Source organism: Drosophila miranda, chromosome XL (genome assembly GCF_003369915.1).
Source record: "Drosophila miranda strain MSH22 chromosome XL, D.miranda_PacBio2.1, whole genome shotgun sequence".
In the NCBI taxonomy this organism is placed as follows: Eukaryota; Metazoa; Arthropoda; class Insecta; order Diptera; family Drosophilidae; genus Drosophila; species Drosophila miranda.
Window position 1 is genome coordinate 22,531,222 of NC_046673.1, and position 20,020 is coordinate 22,551,241.

A 20,020-nucleotide genomic window follows, 5' to 3' on the forward strand; every position below is an offset into this window, starting at 1 on the left:
CGCACCGAAAGCCCTTATTTATTTGCGATGCGATGAATAACTGCAACTGCAATCGATCTCACGCTCACAGCTGCTATCGATATACACCTAGGGATGCACTTTTCCAGAAAAAGTTCGATTCTACTCTGGTTCTATCCGCTTTGGGGTTTGGGGGATCATAAAACTCTGCTAATCTCTGTGTCGATAAGATTGCGGCTGACGGCCCGGCCCCACAGTCCACAACCCACAACCCAACTGGAAGCTAAAATGAGCGTGCCGAATCTGCTGCTACTTTCCTCTTCGCGAGTTCACGGCCATGGGTATCTGGAGCATGCTCGCGCCCAGCTGGAGAATCTCTTCAAGGCGTAAGCAATGGAACAGTCTTCCAGTAGTCCTTCAAAAACACTTTCTCTTTCCCTCTCAGTTCCAACGTGAAGACGGTGCTCTTCGTGCCGTATGCACTGAGGGATCACGACAAGTATACGGCGCTGGTGCGGAATGCGATTGCACCCTGGGGCTATGATGTCGAGGGGCTGCACACCAAGGAGAACCGGGGACAGGCGCTGCGCGATGCGCAGGCCTTGTTTGTGGGCGGCGGCAATACCTTTGTTCTGCTGCGCACCCTCTACGAGCTGAAGCTGCTGGAGCCCATCCGGGAGCAGGTGCTGCAGCGCGGTCTGCCCTATGTGGGAAGCAGTGCGGGCACCAATGTGGCCACCAGCTCCATTCACACCACCAACGACATGCCCGTGGCCCATCCGCCCAGCTTCGAGGCCCTGGGCCTTGTCCCATTCAACATCAATCCTCACTACCAGGAGACGGACCCCAACAGCGAGCACAAGGGGGAGACGCGGGACGAGCGGATCGCGGAGTTTGTGGCCTACCACTGCCGGCCCGTCCTCGGCCTCCGGGAGGGCACCAGTGTGCGGGTCGAGGGCAACAAGGCCACCCTCCTGGGGGATCGGAATGCTAAGCTTTTCCAATCGTAAGTAGGATCCCGAAGCCTGTTACCCGCCTCACCTCACCTCACTGTTAACCCCTCTCCGTCTCATTCATGGCAGCGATGGGGGATCCAAGGAACTGCCACCCCAAGCGGATCTCAGTTTCCTGCTGAGCAAGGACTAAAACAACGCAAGATTATTGTACATACACACATACACATTGTATTATTGTATTATTCTGCAAAATAACAACAATTCCTACATAGAACTAGTATCATAATCTACTCTACGTATGACTAAAAACTATACAAGACAAGATGGTGTTCCCGCAGTTGACGTTTTGTAATAAATAAAATGTTTCTCACACAACAAAAAACACATTGGACCCATTGGACTGGCAGCAGACTTCTTATTCGATGATCAAAGCGAAGGGGAGGGCGGGGGCGGGGGCTGGATGCGAGGCCAAAAATATGAATTGTAACAGTGGGAATGAAACACACGTACATTCCCATAAGCGAATAGACACACTGTGGTTCGTTCTCTTAATGTAATATATCTGTATATATGTATAACAATGCTGGTTACGCTCTATTTTGGCATGGCGAGGGAGAGAGCGTGAGAGCTAAGGCAAGCCGGGGGCACTTCTACAGCCACAAATGTATGTCGTTGTTTCGTTTCACTTAAACCACTATTATACAGACACGTATGTATAACACTTATATTTCCTAGCTAGGAGTCAATGGATTCGTACAGGAATTCTTTCGTTTTTATAGAGATACAAATAAGCTAAATATTTACATGCGAAAATCGAATGTTTCTTTCTTTCTTTCTCTTTTGTTTCGATTCTTGTAATGGCTCTCTCGGAACATGTGGCATTTGTTTTGGCAGCTCTAAATGGGTGCATACAACCATTCGTAAAGATAGTATCTATCGTATATTACATGCAACAAATTGGGTTTGTTGGCTGCCATTTTGAGCATTGAAAGTTTCACTTTAAAAGCAAGCAACAACAGGAATTGCCTAAGGTCTAAACACTATAGTGGATTGAGATAGGTCTGCGCTGCAGGGCTTATACACGAGAGTACGGAATTCCAATGTCTGATTCTGATTCCGATTCTGTTTCTGTTTCTGGAGGTTTGCTTGCCAGTTCAGCCTTGGGGGGAGGCATAAAATGCGAGTATAAGAGTTTGTATAAGTCCTGCATCTAGATCTATTTGACATTCATACACCCACCCATTCACCCATTCACTCAATCACTCAATCATTCATTCATTCATACATGGAAATATGTTAAAAAGGAACTGATGATATAACAGGCAGGAGCTGGCGCTGGCGCTGGAGCTGGAGATGGAGCTGAAGCTGGATCAGGCTATTTGTGGAGAATACTTCTGTCCTCGTAGCGTATGATGGCATCGCCGATCTGCTTGCGCGACGCCAAGTGGATGCACTGCTCCCGCCCGCACTGCTCGGGCAGCTGCTCCGGCAGTGTGCTTCCGCGGCCCAAATGATTGCGCACATCGTGGCCGAAGCGCAGATTGGGCTCGACGCCGCGCAATATGTGCACCGAGTGCTGGGCGGCCACGAACATGTCCAGGATGCTCTCGACGCCCTCGGGGCGGGACTGGGACGCCGGCTCCAGCAGCTGATCGATGTCCAGGTCGCTGCGGATGATGGGCAGTCCCTGTGGATGCAGCAGTTTGCGCGCTGAAATGCAGATGGAAGAGAGGAGTGTCAGTGTCGCCTTTGTGGACCCTGGAAGCCGGACACTCACCTTGCACATAGTCGCGACTGTAGAATGCAATCACATCGTGGTTGTGGCGATCGAAGTAGCCGCTGCTCTGGGCCACGTCGCACGCCTCGCACTCCTTGCAGAACTGCGCCCAGCGGCAGGGGTACATCTGGAAGCCGATGGGCGCGTATACCTGGAAGCCCTGAATGGTGTTCATGCGCACGCGGTTGAGGAAGTCCGCCTTGAAGGACATGCCCGGCGTGGCCAGCAGCACCAGGGACTCGAGGCCGAGCTTGGGCAGAGCCAGGTCAGCCACCACCAGACTGAGCAGCTGCTTCGGGCCGTACATCGAGGCGTGGAGCAGCCAGTCCTCGGGCCTGACAGCCTCGCTCAGCTGCTCGGGCAGCCGAATGGACACCCAGGCAATGCGGGAGCCATCTGTTTTGTACTTGGAGGAGAGGTCGAGGGCCAGCGTCTTGAGGCCTTTGAAGGGATCCTCATCGCCTTTGCTGGGCGAGTCCAGGCGGTACAGAAAGATCTGTGGGCGATAAGCGATAAGCGACAAGCATGGAGTTGGAGGACTGCATCAGGACTGCATCTGATCCGCACTCACCAGCAGCAGGAATGTGTTGTCCTGGTTTTGCATGCAGAGGCGCTCGTACTGGGCCACAAATTCCAGGGCGTCCGGCACCTGGTGCTCGAAGGCCGGCACCAGGATGGCGATCCGTGTGCTCTCCGTCACATAGGGCGAGGGCACCACCTCGACGCGGCCCAGCGGCTTGACCACCTCGAAGCTCTTGAGCAACAGTCGCCGCCGCCGGCCCGACCCTTTCTGCAGGTTCAGGTGCAGCTGGTAGTCCATGCCCCGCGTCGCGTCGAACTTGCGGTAGGCGGTGTGCAGGCTGTGGTAACTGAGGCCGGGATGCTTCAGGGCCGCGTACTGCAGGGCGATCTCCAGCACCTTGGCGAAGTCGAGGGCCTCGATCCGGGTGAGCGGCGCCACGGCGTGCTCCACGTTCCCGTTGGGCAGGTAGCTGTGCGTCTCGTTCAGCATCTGCCAGATGAGGATGTCGTGGCGTGTCTCCGGCGCACTCGGCGGCGGCACGCCCAGGGGCCAGCGGATTTCGAGTATCTTGTTGGAGATGCTGCCGTTGGCGATCCGATAGGACTTCTGTTCCAGCGCATAGCCCCGCTCCTGCACCATCTCCAGGTGTTGCTGCCGAGACCAGAGATGATTTCGATAAGGATTAAGGCAAGGATTCTCGTGGGAAGGCACCTCCAAGGACTTACCTTTGAGTAGTAGGCGTGCAAGCGGTAGAAGTCCTCCGGCGTCGGCACGGGATACACGGTGCTGGCATTCCGGAACGCCTCCTCTTTGGCCAGGTCGCTGAAGTCCCTCCGCTGGCGCCCCGGCGTGTTCAGAGCGTAGCTGTACTGCCGCATGCCCTGCAAGAGAGGGAAGGGCCAAGGTCAGCGCGAGGAAGTCCAAGTCAAAAGAGTCTGGCGGCGGCAGAGCCCCGTTCTGAGCGAACGACAGAGAGAGCCCCGAACGCAGTGGAATGGAAGGGCAGACAATCGACTTCCTTCTCGTTACGCGTTCCACGACACGTAAAAGCTGCAGACTGCTCGGAGCATAATTAAATTAACATATTCGCACTAATGAAACGGCGGAGGTGGCTCGGATGGGAAGAAGATCTGTCACTGGATGGGCAAAGAGATCTGCCTCTGGCTCTGGCACTCTCCTCTGGCCAAGGTGTATAGCCATGGGGCTCCACGGAGCACTCCTCTGAGGGTTGTCTTGGAAGAGAGTGAGCGACAATGCTCCACCTTACAAAGAGACACCTTGCACTGGTTCATCCAACTCCTTTGCTCAAATTGCTCTCTCTCTATTATAGACACGCTTTTGAATCGACTGGGTGACAGCGTCTTTGATGCAATTATCCATGGTGGTCCGCAATTGCAGCGCGCTCTCTTTGCGGGTCTTATTTTGCCTAGTGCAACAGCAAACTTCTCTCTCCCACTCTCTCTCATCATTCCAACACAATCCCACTGCTTTGCAAATTTCTCTTTCTCTTGGACACACACTGCCAAGGGCAAAGGTGGCGAGAGGAAGACTGACCAAACAATGGATGAGAGGAGGTGACGAGAGGAGTGCGACAATCGGATGTGTGGGAGAGGCGAGTGCCCAACGACAAACGACAAACAGAGATGAGAGGCACAAACAGGGGGGGGAGGGCCACTGCAGCGGACTGCCGTTTGAAGCTGCCGTTAAATAAACTTCTTGGGCAAGTTAATTAAGCGAAGCGAGAGACGAGAGTCGAGAGACGAGCGACGAGCGAGGAGCGACGAGAAGTGCAAATATACAAACATTAGCGCATTTTCATGGAAATGCTGCTTTCACACACACGCACACCCGCAGATCCACACCAGAGGGACCACGCACACACACAGAGAGAGGGGGTCAGAGAGAGGGAGAAGATGTACATAAATCATGACATGCTGCTGTTACCAGGCGTCTTGATACCCTCTCCATGAGGGCTGTATTCTTTGTAAGATATGTTTGAAAGGGCCATCAAAGAGTGCATATTCCGTAGTGCTTCAAGAAATGAAAGGGTATTCAAATCTTCAGCCACCAAATAGAGCCACATCTCCTGCCTCTGCCTCTGCCACTGTGATGTGATGCTGCTGCCACATAAATAAACCCAGCAGAACGAAATTTAAACAAACCAATCGAACAGAACCCGAAAGAACATGATAAACTCGAACATCGAAAAGCGATCTTGGGCAGGTCGGGCGCCCTGTTTATGCTAAAAAAGCAATTGCTTGTTCGCGGAAATTAGCAGAGTAAGCAGAATCCAGAAATCAGAAATCAGTAATCAGAAATGATAATGAGTAAGGCACACAAAATAGAAACCCAACAGATCCTGACTGAATGGCCACATTTATTCTCACGAGAAATTAATTCCATCACGATTTTGAGTATTCATTTGTGGGGGGGAATTAAAGGAACTATGGATCAGTTCCTCCAGGAACTATAAACATTTAGGCACACACAATAAGATAGGATCTCTTGGAAGATCTCTTTGGAAGACTGCCTTTGCCTGTCAGACTGCCTCCTGCCTCTTTAAAGAGTCTATTTATTCAAGAATCAATTTGGGTTAGAAGTTTCCGTGATTTTTGGGCTATCACTTGTTGGATACCCTTAAGTATTAGGTATGTGGATGGGGCTATCAATATACATATAGATATCTATTATGCATATCTGGATCGATGAAGACTCGTTGGATGACTCTTTACGTACTCGTAGGCTTCTAAAGAAACCGCTACCAGAGTTCCCCTGCCTGCATTTAAATTGTAAGGCTCTCAGTCGCCCTCCTGCCGCCTGCGTATCCATCCCACGTCCATCCGTCTGTCCCCTGTCCATCCGTCTAATGGACAGTCTTGCTCGCATTTCATTTAGCCACTTACGAATATTGGACTGCTTGGAAATTCTTTTGTTGCTGCTTGGAAATTAAATAAACTGTTGTCCATCAAGTGTGTGCCCCCCCCCCCCTCTCCACCCCGCCACCCCTCCTTTTGGGGCACTGATCGTGGATCGTGCACCGTGTTGGTCTCGCCTTTTGGGGCACTGCCACGCCGCACAAGCATCAGGCGGCAGCAGCAAGAACATGGCTCTGCTTTGTGTTGCTTCGTTCGTTGCTTCTTATACCCTCTGCAGACGGAGGATCCAACGATTCGGAGAAGATGTTGGAGATCCCACGGGCCACCAGAGCCCACCAGAAGGGTATCAAAGGCTTCGGCTGCGGCATTGGCCTCTTCTCCTTCTTCTCAGTTTCATCTCCTCTTTACGCATCGCTCACGAATGGATCTCTCTGTGTGTGTGTGCTTTGCTCTTTTTTATTTTCTTTGCCTTTTCAGGGTCACACTGTTCTGCACGAGTGTTGTGTGCGTATACGTGTGCGTGCGTGCGTGTGTGTGTAATATCAATGAACTGATTTTTTTTTTTCGAGATCTGCCCGAGAGCTCCCTGTGTGTGTGTGTGTGTGTCTTTTTAGTTAACGGCAAATTGTTTAAATAAATAGAATAAAAACGGCTGTTGGAAGCGTGTAAAGAACATCACACGACACACGAAACGAACAAGAAGCTGAATTCTGTCTCGCTCTGCCTCTCTCTCTCTGCCACTCTCTCTCTCTCGGTGACTCTAAAACTGTGAAACGCAGACAACAGCTGTGCGTTCAGTATCCCGCAAACTGTGAAATATCTGCCATAAATTGGACCTCCGCTCACCTGAAAGCTCTTCTGGCAGCCGGGCACATGGCTGGCATACTTGACGCACCGCCCGATATTGACGCTGTGATCGCCGGTGATCCCGATGCGGACGCAGCGGTCGAGGTTGTTCCGCATCTTGCGGATGACGCTGCTGCTGAGCAGGATGCCCGCCTCCAGGGAGCAGTAGTTGCGATCGCCGGAGCCGGCCGGGCCGTCCCCCTCGCTGGAGGGGACGCCGATGTGGGTGCCGCCCATGTACAGGTCAAAGGTGATGCTCATGTGGTAGAGCAGGGCGTTCAGCTTGCGGGCATCCACGTAGACATTGTCCGGGACGAGCAGGAAGTAGTCGTACTCCTCCAGATAGTTGTCCGCAATGTACTTGATCACGTGGAAGGGCCGCCGGTTCTCGTGCGTGTCCGCAAAGCCCACGATGTTCTTCAGCTTGTAGTTGGTCTTCACGCTGTCCGCGTAGATGAAGAACTTGATCTTGTTCACCAGATGGGCGGTGGTGCGGTTGAAGGCGGTCGCGAAGCTGTTGATGTGCTCCTGGGAGGTCATCACGCCGATGAACAGCTTCTCGCGGATCCCCAGTTCCGAGGAGTAGTAGCGGGGGCGTATCACATTTTTAACCTATCCGAAAACAAGAAACAATTAGTACACAGGATAATAGGGGGGTTATAATCGTTGTTCGTTAGCCTCTCCACATCTCTAATGCCTTTCCATGCCAGATCCCATCCCCAATGTGAAAGAAGAGTGCTCGTACGATCGATCGTGCAATCGAAAGCATGGGCTCCCCTACAGCTTTACAATTAGATGATCTTGAGAGCACTTTAGCGGAGAGTTCTACGACTCTTTGGTCAGTCTTTCTTCTGGATTTCAAGATATAGCCTTAGACTTCTACTTTCTCTCATATTTCCAAGCAAGAACCCATGCTTGGGGTCATTTATGGGAGTACCCCTCGTTTATTTATAGACACAGACACCAGAGACACACCCACGTGTGCCTTAAGGGTCTCGCAATAGCTGAGTATCTGTCCAATTAAGATCTTTCGGGGCCCACGCTTATGTACTTAGGGAATATTATGTGTTTGTGTGTACTTCAGCGACTGCCCCATCGGACGAGGGTGTTCTTAATTTTTTTTTTTGTAAGTTAAGCCCCGTCGTCGAGTGCCTCCGCTGTCTGTCCCTTGCCCACTCGAAGAGGTTTTTATTTTGTAGTTTTACGATTACCGATGACTGTTCAAAAGTGGAGGAAGTCCCCTGCGAGGCACGGCGGATGGGGGATGGGTTATCCATTATCTTTTGCCACTAAAAATAAAAGTACAAGTAGTTCCGTTTCCAAGAAATCCCAAATGTCAGAGAGGGAGGGACACGCCATGTGATTCGATGGATTATAATATGTACAATACCTATTCGTAATATCCCTTGGACAGACCTGAACAGATGCCACATCTGCATCTGTATTTTCATTCATGGGACTGGGTCTTTCAAAGGGATAAACTCTTGATATTTACCTGACACTTCTGTGAGGAAAACTTGCTCTGAAGTTCTGATCTTTCACTGAGACAAATCGATGCACTTTTATTCAGGAGGAATCTTCTCCTTATCGATGATGTTCTTTTCAGATTTAAAAGAAATAAATATCATCCCATTTGTAATGATTTCTTTATTAGATTCTGCACGAGAAGAACACAGCTCTCCGATGGCAACCCGATAGGAGCGATGAGAAGAATATTGGTTTATTATTACAAGATAGTCCTGCGATAATCGAAAGACAAGAAAGCGTGAAACTGGAGATCCGCCCATTGCCATATTCTCCCCTTGGGAAAATACCTCCCCGGGGGCGATTGTAAACACAAGCGAGGAATACGTGTCATATTATCAGAGGTACGTACATATATCATGGGCTTATTATTATAAGATCCAGTGGAAGGTGCCAGACGAAAGATAAGAGACAAATCATTCGATTTGAGAGAAAAGATCGCTCTCCAGTAAACAGATGTCAAGAATTCATAGATGATTTGGTCGTGTGAATGAGAGAGATTTCCATTCGCTTCTTCTGTGGCTTTTGGAAGGTTTCGGAACGATCTTTGGGTATTGTTTCGCCTCTTCTCCGCCATTCTGCTTCTCCAAGCTATTTGCGTAACCTTCCCTCTAATGGATGGGCGTATAACATATCATTTTTGAAGGCACTTTTCGCTGTGGAAATTTGCATCGGAGGGGATGCCTCCGTGTGTGCTCCTAGCCCGTAATTTGCCAAGCCCAAATGCAAGTCTTGGCCGCCCATTAACCCAAAGAGGTGCACGCAAGGTTGCGCCGCACCACCCCACAAATTACTGCCCCCCCTTGGCGCTGCCTTTGCCTTTGCCGCCGCGTCGGGGGTCGGTCGAGGGCACTACCTCGTTAGGCAAACAACAGTTGTGCAAGCACTTTGGACCAAGCCAGCAGGCCATGGAAAAATGTTTGACCAGGGGATCGGTTGGGGGATTGGACCGAGGAGCGAGGCGCAGAGGCGGCTGCTAATGAGTGCTGCTGCCGCTGCTGCCGCCGCTGCTGCCAGGGGGCGTTGCCGTTCGGTTTACAGGAATATTATGGCTAATTAAAAATCATTCTCAATAGAGTTTCAATAAATGGCAAACAAGCAGCAGAGCAGCAGAGCACCAGAGCAGCTCTATTGCTCAGGTTTATGGCATCGTAAAGCAGCGGCCACACAGCACTCCAGGGTCACCGTTCGACTAATACCTGTTACAGTGGCCACTCGGAATAGAGGAGAGCTTGGCAGAGACAATGAGGGGAAACTAAGAGCGAACACCGGAACAGATTGCGGCTTTTGGGCTCGGTAATCCTCCCTTTTATACTCCACAAAGCAAACTGTCGAATATAAAGTGAATCCCCCACAAAGGAGCAATCATAGAATCATAGAGAATGACCATATCTAGCAGATCCCCTTCCACACGCTTCCTCGTTCAAAGTCTCTCTCTCTTACACACTCTTCTTCGTGCAGTTTGCGCCCTCTGGCGGAGGGAAGCCATACTGACCGAGTAACGGGTATGGAGTAGACCCGTGGCCCTAGCCCTTAGGTCCAAGTGTCGATTTATCCAGTTGACTTCTTCTGACAAGGACAGGGCCACACTTCGGCGAGGGAGTGGTGTAGCGAGAGATGCATGGAAGGAACGAGTGTAGCAGGGACTCTCTTGGTGGAACGAGTGAGAACTGATGCGAGGAAGTAGTGTAGCGAGAGATGGGTGAGGCGAGAGAGCGTAGTGTAGCGAGAGATGGGTGTAACGGGAGAGCGAAGTGTAGCGATGGAGTGAAGTATAGCGAGAGAGTGAAGTGTAGCGAGAGGGTGAAGTGTAGCGAGAGAGTGAAGTGTAGCGAGAGAGCCAAGTGCACCGGGAGATCAGTGGAGCGGGAGAGTGAAGTGTAGCGATGGAGTGAAGTATAGCGAGAGGGTGAAGTGTAGCGAGAGAGCCAAGTGCACCGAGAGATCAGTGGAGCGGGAGAGTAAAGTGTAGCGATGGAGTGAAGTATAGCGAGAGGGTGAAGTGTAGCGAGAGAGCCAAGTGCACCGAGATCAGTGGAGCGGGAGAGCGAACTGATGTCAAGTGTCACCCAAGTGGAAAAACTTAATGCACTGGCACTCGCACTCGTTAGCGGCACCAATTAGCTGCGGTGTAATCATTATCATTATGGGGTCGGGGGGCCGGGCCGGGCCTCCGAGGAGAAGGCTGGTCTGCTGGGGCACTGGTACTGGTCGGATCGGGTTTGGGAAATCAATTTTTCAATCCGATTCGCAATCATAGATATACATATGCAGTAAGCCGTGAGGGGGGGTCGGTCTCCATGCTTTAATTACCGCCGATCCAGCCTGCCATGGACTCGGAGAGTACGCGGGTTTAGAGGGTAGGGGGGGTGTGCGATTATGGATCGACCTTGTGCCTCATATTCAAAGAGAGCCAGAGCCAGAGAGAGAGTAAGGGGTGGAGCGGAGCGGTGCGCGGAGGGGGATTGAGTTCACGCACATTTGCCAATCGTCAAATTCTCCGTGTGTGTAAATATACGGGCGGAAAGGTAAACCACGGGTAAAAATAACACCAACAACCGCAGAAATGCCGCAAAAAGCCATATTTCTTGTGCTCCCCCGAGACTTTCGTGTGGATTTGTTGTTGTGTGTGTTTTTTGTTGGGTAAATAAAAATGCTTTTCCAAAAATGAATGATGCATGGGATTTCGGCGAACCAAAGCAATCTCCAGCACGAATCCAAATCCATTCCCCCGCCCCTTTATTTGCTTTTTGGCCATATCCATAACAATGCCAGCCACAAAAACTGATTCACCTGAATATTGGAACACCCGAATGGAACAATGTGTTTCATCTTTTTAAATTAAATTTCCATTTAAGATCCATTACGGAAGATCCCCTGAAGATTGGGAGGAGAGAACTGTTTGGCACCAGTTCCAAAGATGAGTCCTCTAAATGATCCTTGTTTCATGGATTAGCCATGAAATAGTCATGGGTTTACCTGAAGATACAAGTATGTTCTTCTCGAAGAAACGAAGAATATCCCTTCTAGACCATGATCCCCTTCAATCATAGATTTCCTCAATTGAAAAGCATACCCCTTTATAAATATCCCACCCAGAAAGCACCGATGATCCTCCAAATTCGCGAGCAGAAATTTCTCCACTTTTGGGGGGGACTTCGTAGGGGCTCCCGCTGGGCACGTGGGCAATTTTCCCCGGCGATAAAACCCACAGACCTCGCCTTGTGACGTAACCAAACAACGGAAGTGGGGTGGAAAGAAATAGCAACAACAACAACAAGAGTTAAAAGTTAAAACAAGCAAAAGTTTTATTGAAGAAACTGAAACCGATACTACGACAGGGGAGGAGGTAGCAGAGAGAACCTTATCGATGGATGGGAGGCTCTTATCAGCGGCAGTGGCAGAAGCAGCGGCAGTGGCAGCTGGTGACAACGTCATCCATAAAAGCCAGCTGGGGCAGGGGCTGGGGCTGGGGCTGGGGCTGGGGCTGGGGCAGGGGCAGGGGCAGGCATTGCAGCATTTTCAATTTCTATTTCACAAATTTAATTAAACAATGATATGGCTTATATTTTTGTTTACTTGGAGATCGGATCGGCGTGGGATACAATGGGTGGGGGCGGCCTTTGATAGCCGGATGGACAATCTGTGTGGCGCCTTTTACAGGGCATGGAAAATGGAATCTTGGATTAGTCGAATGCCCAGAAGAACACGGGGGTTTCAATAAAAGAGAGGATTCCAGGTTCCAGAATAAGAGATTATTTACAGCACATACAAAACACAAGTATGTAAGATCTTCTTTGGTCTTTGCTTTGCCTTGGGTCGAAGTCTTCACGAAGTCATTGTCTTTAATTTCAGCAAATTTCCATTTTGTGAATGCTCTACTCCAAGTCTTCGAACCTTTGAAAAACACAATGAGAGATGGCAAGGCTGCACTCAAGCGACAGAGTTGTCAAGCGATACAGGAGTGTAACGAGAGAGCAGTGTGACGAGAGCGCACTAGAGCGAGTGAGTGGTAGAGCGAGAGAGTAGTGAAGTAAGAGCAGCGATGCACCGATAGAGCAGAGGATCGAGGGATTTGTGTGGAACGAGTGAGCACTATAGCGAGACAGAAGTGTACCGAGAAGTGTCCCCGAGTAAAAGCATTCCCGTATGCACCCCCTCCCCCATCACACAACTTTACCACATTATTCCCCGGTAATAGAAACCAATACAGGGGCCTCTCAGCGAGTCCTTCGCTTCTGCCAAAGTTGCAAAAAGGAATCCCCAGAGTGCTGAAGAATCGATCAATTACAAGGTTAATTCTTTTGGGACTAATGAACAGATCTCAAATGAACGCTGATGGAATTCAGCGAATGAATAATTCATTTCGATTTACTCCATTATCCGCCAGCTAATGAATCAATTCAATCAAGGGCGATGCCCGATGCCGTTTTCGGAATCATTTCTGAGGCAAAAGTCCGCTACCAAGAGAGCGAAAGTGGCGACAATACAGGACGCATAGATGGCCCATGTTTTCCCAGAGCTTCCCCCACTGCACCCCACCATTCAAGGCAAACACAGAACTCAAGTAGTTGCCATATAAAAAAGGTTATCTCGAGATTTATTACACCCAGTGCCGACGACGATGACGGGCCATATATATACGCCTTCCAAACGGGGAAAAGGTTCGGCATTTATCGCGTCCTAAGTTCAAGTTTAGCCCATGACTCAAACGAGGTGAGACGCAAATCAGAGGCGCATTCATGACGTGTTGATTCGCTGTATAAAAGTCGCATAAGCGAACGGATATACGAGATTTGGCTTGGCGCTGTCCCACAGCATCGATCATCGATAATTCCACTCGTTTTAAAAGCAATTTCCATCAGCAATGATTTGTTTTTCTTCCTTTCCACACATCATATGTGTATATATACATCTCTAGATACGCAAATCAGCTCAGATATCAGGTATATAAACTGGCAGAGGCGTGTGCTCGTCGCAGCTGTGTCTGAATCTCAGCTCCCGTCTTCTCAGGCGAGTGGACGGAGCAGAGGGGGAGGATGGAATGACAATTGTATTGGATTGGACGAAAATCTTAATTGGGACAAGTGCGCCAACAGACGACGATGACTCTCAGCGACAGAGACTGCGTCTAACGCCCGAAACGGGAGGGCAGACTGGCAGGCGGAAGACCAGGCGGGCCTTTGTCTAGCGCTTATGACAACAATTTATTGAGGACACACATAGCCCCCGCTCCGTGCCGATCCGAGACCCCATCGCTGTGGCCTTAAGCCGGAAATGCGACGCGCTTTTCAATTGAGCCGTAGACCCATAGACCCATAGACGTAAACGACTCTCATTCGCTCGCTCAACGGGCCCGGGCCCATATTCTGGGTGAGATTTCAATCCCAAGTACGGACAAGAGACAACTCCAGGGAGTCGGATCTCGATCTCAAAGATCTCAGTTGATGCATCCATTAAGCCCGCTGCATGGGGGCCACCTACAGATCTCTAAAGAGAGACACAGAGAGAGAGAGAGATGTAGTGATTATTTAATTGTGGATAACAGATATTGTTCTTCTAGAGAACCTACGAGATATCTTTTAGATATCTTCAGCTTTTGCTGCGGATGATCGATGATCTTGTTACCTAATTGATCTCTGACATCTCTAATGATCGTTCGACTCCACTCTTTTGAGCATCATTTGTGGATGAACGATTTGGATGGGTTCAGAAGCTGTCTTTTATGAAGATCTACTCAAATCCGACTCCAAGGTGAACGATCTTTGATTGATCTTTGATCAAGATCGGATCATTCTCATCGCCAGAATAAGGCGCACGTGTGGCTCTTTGACTTTTTGAGCAGCGCGCTTTGAAAATACATCTTAAAGAGTGGGTATCTTGAAATCGAGCAACGTGTGCCACAGCTCCCCAAACATCGATTGGTAATTGAATTGGAATTTTGTGTTCGATTTGAAGATTCAACGATCGTTAAATGATACGAAGCTGGCAAGATAGGGATCTTTTTTCAAGGTTCTTTAACACTTTTTCAGCTTCAGTAAAAAGTATTCGGGATTCCGCGAAGAGCGTCCACGATCGTCTACTATCTTTCTCTTTGTTTCATAGACATGCAACAGCACTCCTCGGTCATTTGGGTATCTGTATCTGACGTGTGTAGCAGGCTTCGTTCCTCGCTGGATACCATCTTTTGGATTGTTTCCCCCACTAGAAACTGTTTTCCTTTTGTGTTTCGGGTGCAAAATCTTCAGCGCTGGAACTGTTTATTCATTCCCCAATAATAGCCACTCTTTGATTTCTGCAAAACGTGCCTCGTGGCCTCGTAGCTCCTTTGATTCATTCGTCTACGAGTAGACGAGTACACGAGCGAGTGTTTCTTTTCCTACGTCATAAATTCAAGGCAATCCAAGAAATCCGAACGCGAATCGATGTGGTGCTCCCTCCTTTTCTGCGGGGGCTGTGGGGAACGGGTTCAAGGTTTTTTTCAATTAAAAAATCTTCAGTGTTGCGGTGCGCGTCGGTGCGTATTGTTGTACACTTGATAAGCGGGTTTATTTATAGACTTAATGCTGCTGCTGCTTCAGCGGCTGATAAGTCGCAAAATCTTTATTCTCAAAGGCACGAAATGAATTTTTGGCAATACAAAACGGAGGTGGGGTGGGTTCAGTGTCCTTCGGCACCGCTGGATGGATGCATGCCTGCCGTGGAGGACAGGTACTTGTCGAACAGGTACTCCCCCAGATCGTCCTTGGCCCGCTCCATTTGCCGTATGTAGTCCGCGAGGACCTTCTGGCCGTCGACCTGCTCCTGCAGGAAGTTCGCCTCGATGAAGTCGCACAGATTGGGATCGTTCTCCTGCCCGGCCAAGGCGTGCACGTCGAGCAGGTGCTGGTTGACCTCCAGCTCCATTTCCAGGGCATGCTTCAGGCCGGCCAGGGTGTCCGCAAAGCAGGGTATCGGCTCTGGAACGGCACTCAGGCGGACGAGGCCGCCCCGCTTGTTCATGTACTTCATGAGCTTCTCGGCATGCTCGCGCTCCTCGTTGCTGGCCTGCAGAAAGAACCTGTGGACGCCCGGGGAGCTCACATCGGCCCGATCGTAGTGGAAGGCCTGTCGGAGAGGAGGGGAGCGGGGGGGATTGGTGGCTCTGCTTTTGGACAGACCTCTGATCTCCCTTACCATTGCCAAATACTGGTGGCAGGCCTTTAGCTCCATGTTGATCTGATCGTTTAGCTTTTTCTCGCAGCTTTTGGCAAAATTTTGACGCATTATCATGGACATGTGGCGACGCCCAAATAAACCGAAAAGTAGCGCCATCGCCAGAAAGTAAAACTCAAAATTTTTCTATCGAATTGTAAATCGAAAAGCAGAATCTGTCAGGGGGGAATGTGGGTCGGGCAGGATAGACAGGTGCCTAGATCTGGCCATCGATCGTTGGAGTTCAAAGTGCTCCGAGACACGGGGTCTCGTCTCTGATTTCACTTGAACGTCTATCCGTCTGTCCATCCGTCCGTCTCTGTGTCGCTGCTTAGCCACTTAGACCCCTGTGTAGCTGTGTGTGTCTGTGTGTGTCCCACTCGACTCTCTTACACGTCTGTGGCACCATTATACGGACAGATGGATATGTACGTGTATATACACTCGTACTACGGGTAATACTTACTCTCGGATCTCTCTGTTTGCGGCGGGCAAACGCAGTTATTGTCTCTTTTATTAAGTGAATGAAAAAAAAAAAAACAAAAACGAAAACGAAAACGACTTTTGTCCGAGTATAATCTTGCCATACACTTGGCGGAAAGGGTAGCACCGTCACGGCTAGGGGTTTGTATCCACAGGAATATCTGTACTCGAACTAGAGGAATACTTCAATGGTTTACTGATATCTTCGATGATTAGGGAGTAACCATTTATTTTCCTGCTCAAATATCTGTGAAAATGCCCTCATTCAAGTGCTCTTTCGCCATTACAGGGTATTTGCCAGTTCCTAAGACCCTCCGCCCTCCCCCCACCCCAAAAGGCAGAGTTTCAATTTTCAAAATGCGAATGCGAATGCGAATGCGAACGAGTTTCAAACATTATCTCTCGGTCTGTCCATCCATCCAACCATCACAACCTTCCGTCTGGTCGGACACATGGGCACACACACACTCTCACACAAATAATTACACAGACACTTTACGCACATTAAAAACAAAAAAAAAATACAAAAAATATGTATGTATATACAAAAAAGTGACTCTTGAAACTCCATGTGCGACTCGTAAAAAGCCCATTATAATCGCCAAGAAACTCAAGTAAGCATTTTCCCCTCCCCTCCCTACCCTCCTGGTCTCGAAAAGACGATCCGATCCGAACCGCAACGCGGGTTATGCAAATCGTGGATTCGAGTCCGCGAGCAGCGATTTTCGGGCCCACAAAGGAGAGAGGATTTGGGCATTATTTCAGGGTAGAGCACGTACATTTGTCCCTGAAATCTATGATGTAGAATAGATCAGAAATACTTGAGATTCAGCCATTCTATCTCATTCATTCTACCTGAATTTCTGAATATGAAGACTCAACTTTTAAGAGATGGAATCTTTATCTAGGTCGTCTCGGGCGCTACGAAGGGGATGACCACATTCGAGTTTCAGGGAAATCTGTTTTCGTATTCCACACGCGCCGACAATCGAAAAGTGTTCGACATCCCCAGCGACACATTAATGTCACTTTTATTTCCCCCTTAAATGGAGGCAAGAAAACAGTTCCAGCAACAAAAACGTGCAACAAATTATTAAACTTCGGCGGACAGTAATTTTTGATTGCACGTCGGATAAAACGCAAACGTTGGCATATCCACAAAAGGAACAACAGAAAGACACACTCGTAATATGCCGAACACGAGGAGAGAAAACCTCACGGCATATGGAAAATATTCAATCGATTTGCAGCTCTTCATGGGACCCGTGTCCAATGGGAGGGAAGAGTATGCCGGGCAATGGATAATGGATGAATTCCAGGTTGATATCCACAATTTTAAAGATAAGAGAAAATAGAAAAAAAACCCATATCTGGCAGATCGGATCAAATGAAAGTGCAGTGGCTACCCATTCCTCTATCTCTCTCACACACTCTTCCTGGTGCAGTGTGCGCCCTCTGGCGGAGGGGAGCCGTACTGACTGAGTAACGGGTATAAATGCAGAGCCGCGACCCTTGCCGCGGCTCCCAGCGTTTGGTATGGCGGTAGTCGCAACGTTCTTGTCGAGGCACATGGGCCTGGTGCTCTCCGATTACCGGGTATGAAAAGGAACATCTCTGACTGTCTTTGGAGGAGCAGAGGAGTACTACAGTACTACAGGAATGCGTGGAAACACTTCCAACACCTTCCAGGGTATTCCAGCTTCGGCTAAGGGAAAGGCGCACTCCTGAACGGAACCTTCTTGTTCTCGTATTTTCGCGCAATTTATTTAATTCAACAAATTGTTCGTTGCTTTCGATTTTTGCATACACACACACACACACACAGATCATGGGTATATGTATTTATAATCGCACGATGGATCGAATTAACATTTATGTAATTTAAGGCATATTATTTAATGAGTTTATTTATGTAAGTGGAATTTATGAGACCACGCGATCGTCCGGAATTTATTGGGTGGTTCGGGTTCAGTTCATCACAAACTGTACAAAACGGTGCCCGGGGAGTGAGAGAGCCTGGCCGTTTTTCTCTTTCATTCACACCAAGGTGTACTGGCACACGGTGAGGCCCTCTTTGTCGGCACTCTCTCGGGTGCAGAGGGACACGCCTGCATTGCGTTTAGATAGAGAGCGAGAGTCCAAATCGAAGAGCTTAAAGCCCTACCCTGACACACGCACACCCTGCATCTCGCTAAATGAGGTGCAAAGTGTATGCGTGTGTGCGTGCAAGTGCCATCCCTATCGAAAAGGGAATAATTTTAAGCAACAAAAAATAAAGAAATAAGTGACGTCTGAAGTGAGCCGATGCTGACGTTGACGCCGATACCCGCAAAACGAATAACGGCACTCTTTCGAGGAGGAAACACACAACAGCACACTGTGCAACAGGATTAAGGGATCACGAATCTAGAGAATCTAAATACTAAACAGATCATTGCAATTTCCTAGTTTTTCAAGAAGAGATCGAGGTTTCCTTCCCAAAACAGGATGAGTTTTTGTGTCCCTAGTTTATGGGATTGGAGATGCTTCTTTCTTTAAATGATACCCTCTAAAAGGGTGACAACTGGATTGACAACTATTCGCTTCCTCGTTTTCGTATGCCATTGCCAAAAACATGGACGATGTTGCGCGGTGTAGCGAGCGCGCGATAAGCAAGAAGGTCAATAAATTGCTATCAGTGGACTCCCTGATACATGAGACATGTGCACGGCGACGGCGACGGCAACAGCGACGGCAACAGCCACGACGAGTCATGGCGGAGCGCGAATATTTGCATTTTTTGGGCAGCATTCCAAATTCGATTTTGGATTCAAGTGGAAAAAGAGGACTCACCGGCTTTTTGGCCGCCAGCGGCTTGTTGATCAGGTTCAGATGCGGCTCAAAGTCCTGGCCAAAGCGTTCTATCAGCAGATTCTCGGCGGCCTCCTGGGGACATTCCTCCTGCTGGACCAGCTCCCAGATGTCCTCCGGTATGTAGCAGCTTAGCACGAGCCCCAGCAGCAGCCCAATGACGAAGTAATGATTGCGGCTCAACGCGGCGACTGGTCTACGCATGTTTCAAAGACTCTGCACTTGAACTTGAACGTGGATGTGGATGTGGGGGCCTGCCGATGATGATGATGATGATGATGATCGGGGATGATGGGGAGAGATAGGGAGGAGAAACTGGTGCTCAGGAACCAATGGTCATATGCACATTTTCGCTGTCGTTGCCGTTGCACGCTCTCTCTCTTCACCGTGTATGGCCACTTGTTGCTTCTCTGCGGTTTTTACGCTTCTGTTCGTAGACACGAAACGAACTCCAACAAGTGCTGCTTTATTTTGGCACTCCACTCGCTTGTGTTTTATTACCGCTGCTGGCACGCACTTCTTTTGCACTGATTATTGTTGTCGCCCTTTACATTTTGCATTTTGCCGCTAATCTCGGCATTTTCGATACATATGCACACGGAGAGCCACAAAACACCACGATGGCGCGTAAATTTACATTAATCTGCGGCAAAAACTTCGAAAAAAAAAAAATCTTAAAAAATCAAAGCGCCGGTTGCGGTTCCGCTACGCGAGAAAAAAAAGTAAACAAATTAGCGATGATAAATTGATGTACGATCAGTATATCGATATATGTATTTGGGCGATATTTTTTCTTGATTTGCAAAAATTGATGGATATTTTCGTGGGATATGTCATCAACGGAACCACTTTTCTGAGTTCGAGCAAATGATGACGATTTTCGGTTCTTTCCAGTTCTTTGGTTCTAAAAATGATCATTATGTCGTCCACATGTGATAATTTCATGGAAGCCTTGTCGTCAACACCAACTGCCTCTTTCCATGGACAACCTCGCTGTTGTAGCACCCCTTGCAGGAAAACATCGATAATTTGC

General features: G+C 49.1%; 3 protein-coding genes across 3 annotated transcripts; 1 reads left to right on the forward strand and 2 right to left on the reverse strand.

Moving 5' to 3' along the window:
• The first annotated feature begins 97 nt into the window (after nt 1-97).
• Nucleotides 98-1,289, forward strand: LOC108165051 (probable alpha-aspartyl dipeptidase). Its single transcript, XM_017301096.2, has 3 exons — nt 98-344; nt 404-964; nt 1,041-1,289. Exons 1-3 carry the CDS (start codon nt 247-249, stop codon nt 1,102-1,104), a joined length of 723 nt encoding a protein of 240 aa, XP_017156585.1. The 5' UTR covers nt 98-246; the 3' UTR covers nt 1,105-1,289.
• On the reverse strand, nt 1,117-19,713 carry LOC108165011 (chondroitin sulfate glucuronyltransferase). The gene is made up of 6 exons (XM_017301051.2): nt 18,970-19,713; nt 6,937-7,548; nt 3,940-4,095; nt 3,263-3,865; nt 2,692-3,187; nt 1,117-2,624 (listed from the first exon to the last, which is right to left on the reverse strand). Exons 1-6 carry the CDS (start codon nt 19,189-19,191, stop codon nt 2,290-2,292), a joined length of 2,424 nt encoding a protein of 807 aa, XP_017156540.1. The 5' UTR covers nt 19,192-19,713; the 3' UTR covers nt 1,117-2,289.
• On the reverse strand, nt 15,018-15,847 carry LOC108165060 (soma ferritin). Its single transcript, XM_017301110.2, has 2 exons — nt 15,637-15,847; nt 15,018-15,567 (listed from the first exon to the last, which is right to left on the reverse strand). The coding sequence occupies exons 1-2, from the start codon at nt 15,772-15,774 to the stop codon at nt 15,121-15,123; spliced, it is 585 nt and encodes a 194-aa protein (XP_017156599.1). The 5' UTR covers nt 15,775-15,847; the 3' UTR covers nt 15,018-15,120.
• Nucleotides 19,714-20,020: the final 307 nt, after the last annotated feature.

What these genes read in the sequence shown, in the direction of transcription:
- LOC108165060 (XM_017301110.2), bottom strand. Translation starts at nt 15,774, where the DNA reads ATGGCGCTACTTTTCGGTTTATTTGGGCGTCGCCACATGTCCATGATA. An exon ending in GCCACCAGTATTTGGCAATG is followed by an intron (nt 15,568 to 15,636) that starts GTAAGGGAGATC and finishes CCTCTCCGACAG; the next exon opens with GCCTTCCACTACGATCGGGC.
- LOC108165011 (XM_017301051.2), bottom strand. Translation starts at nt 19,191, where the DNA reads ATGCGTAGACCAGTCGCCGCGTTGAGCCGCAATCATTACTTCGTCATT. An exon ending in TGCACGCCTACTACTCAAAG is followed by an intron (nt 3,866 to 3,939) that starts GTAAGTCCTTGG and finishes TGGTCTCGGCAG; the next exon opens with CAACACCTGGAGATGGTGCA. An exon ending in ACAACACATTCCTGCTGCTG is followed by an intron (nt 3,188 to 3,262) that starts GTGAGTGCGGAT and finishes TATCGCCCACAG; the next exon opens with ATCTTTCTGTACCGCCTGGA.
- LOC108165051 (XM_017301096.2), top strand. Translation starts at nt 247, where the DNA reads ATGAGCGTGCCGAATCTGCTGCTACTTTCCTCTTCGCGAGTTCACGGC. An exon ending in CTGGAGAATCTCTTCAAGGC is followed by an intron (nt 345 to 403) that starts GTAAGCAATGGA and finishes TTTCCCTCTCAG; the next exon opens with TTCCAACGTGAAGACGGTGC. An exon ending in AATGCTAAGCTTTTCCAATC is followed by an intron (nt 965 to 1,040) that starts GTAAGTAGGATC and finishes CATTCATGGCAG; the next exon opens with CGATGGGGGATCCAAGGAAC.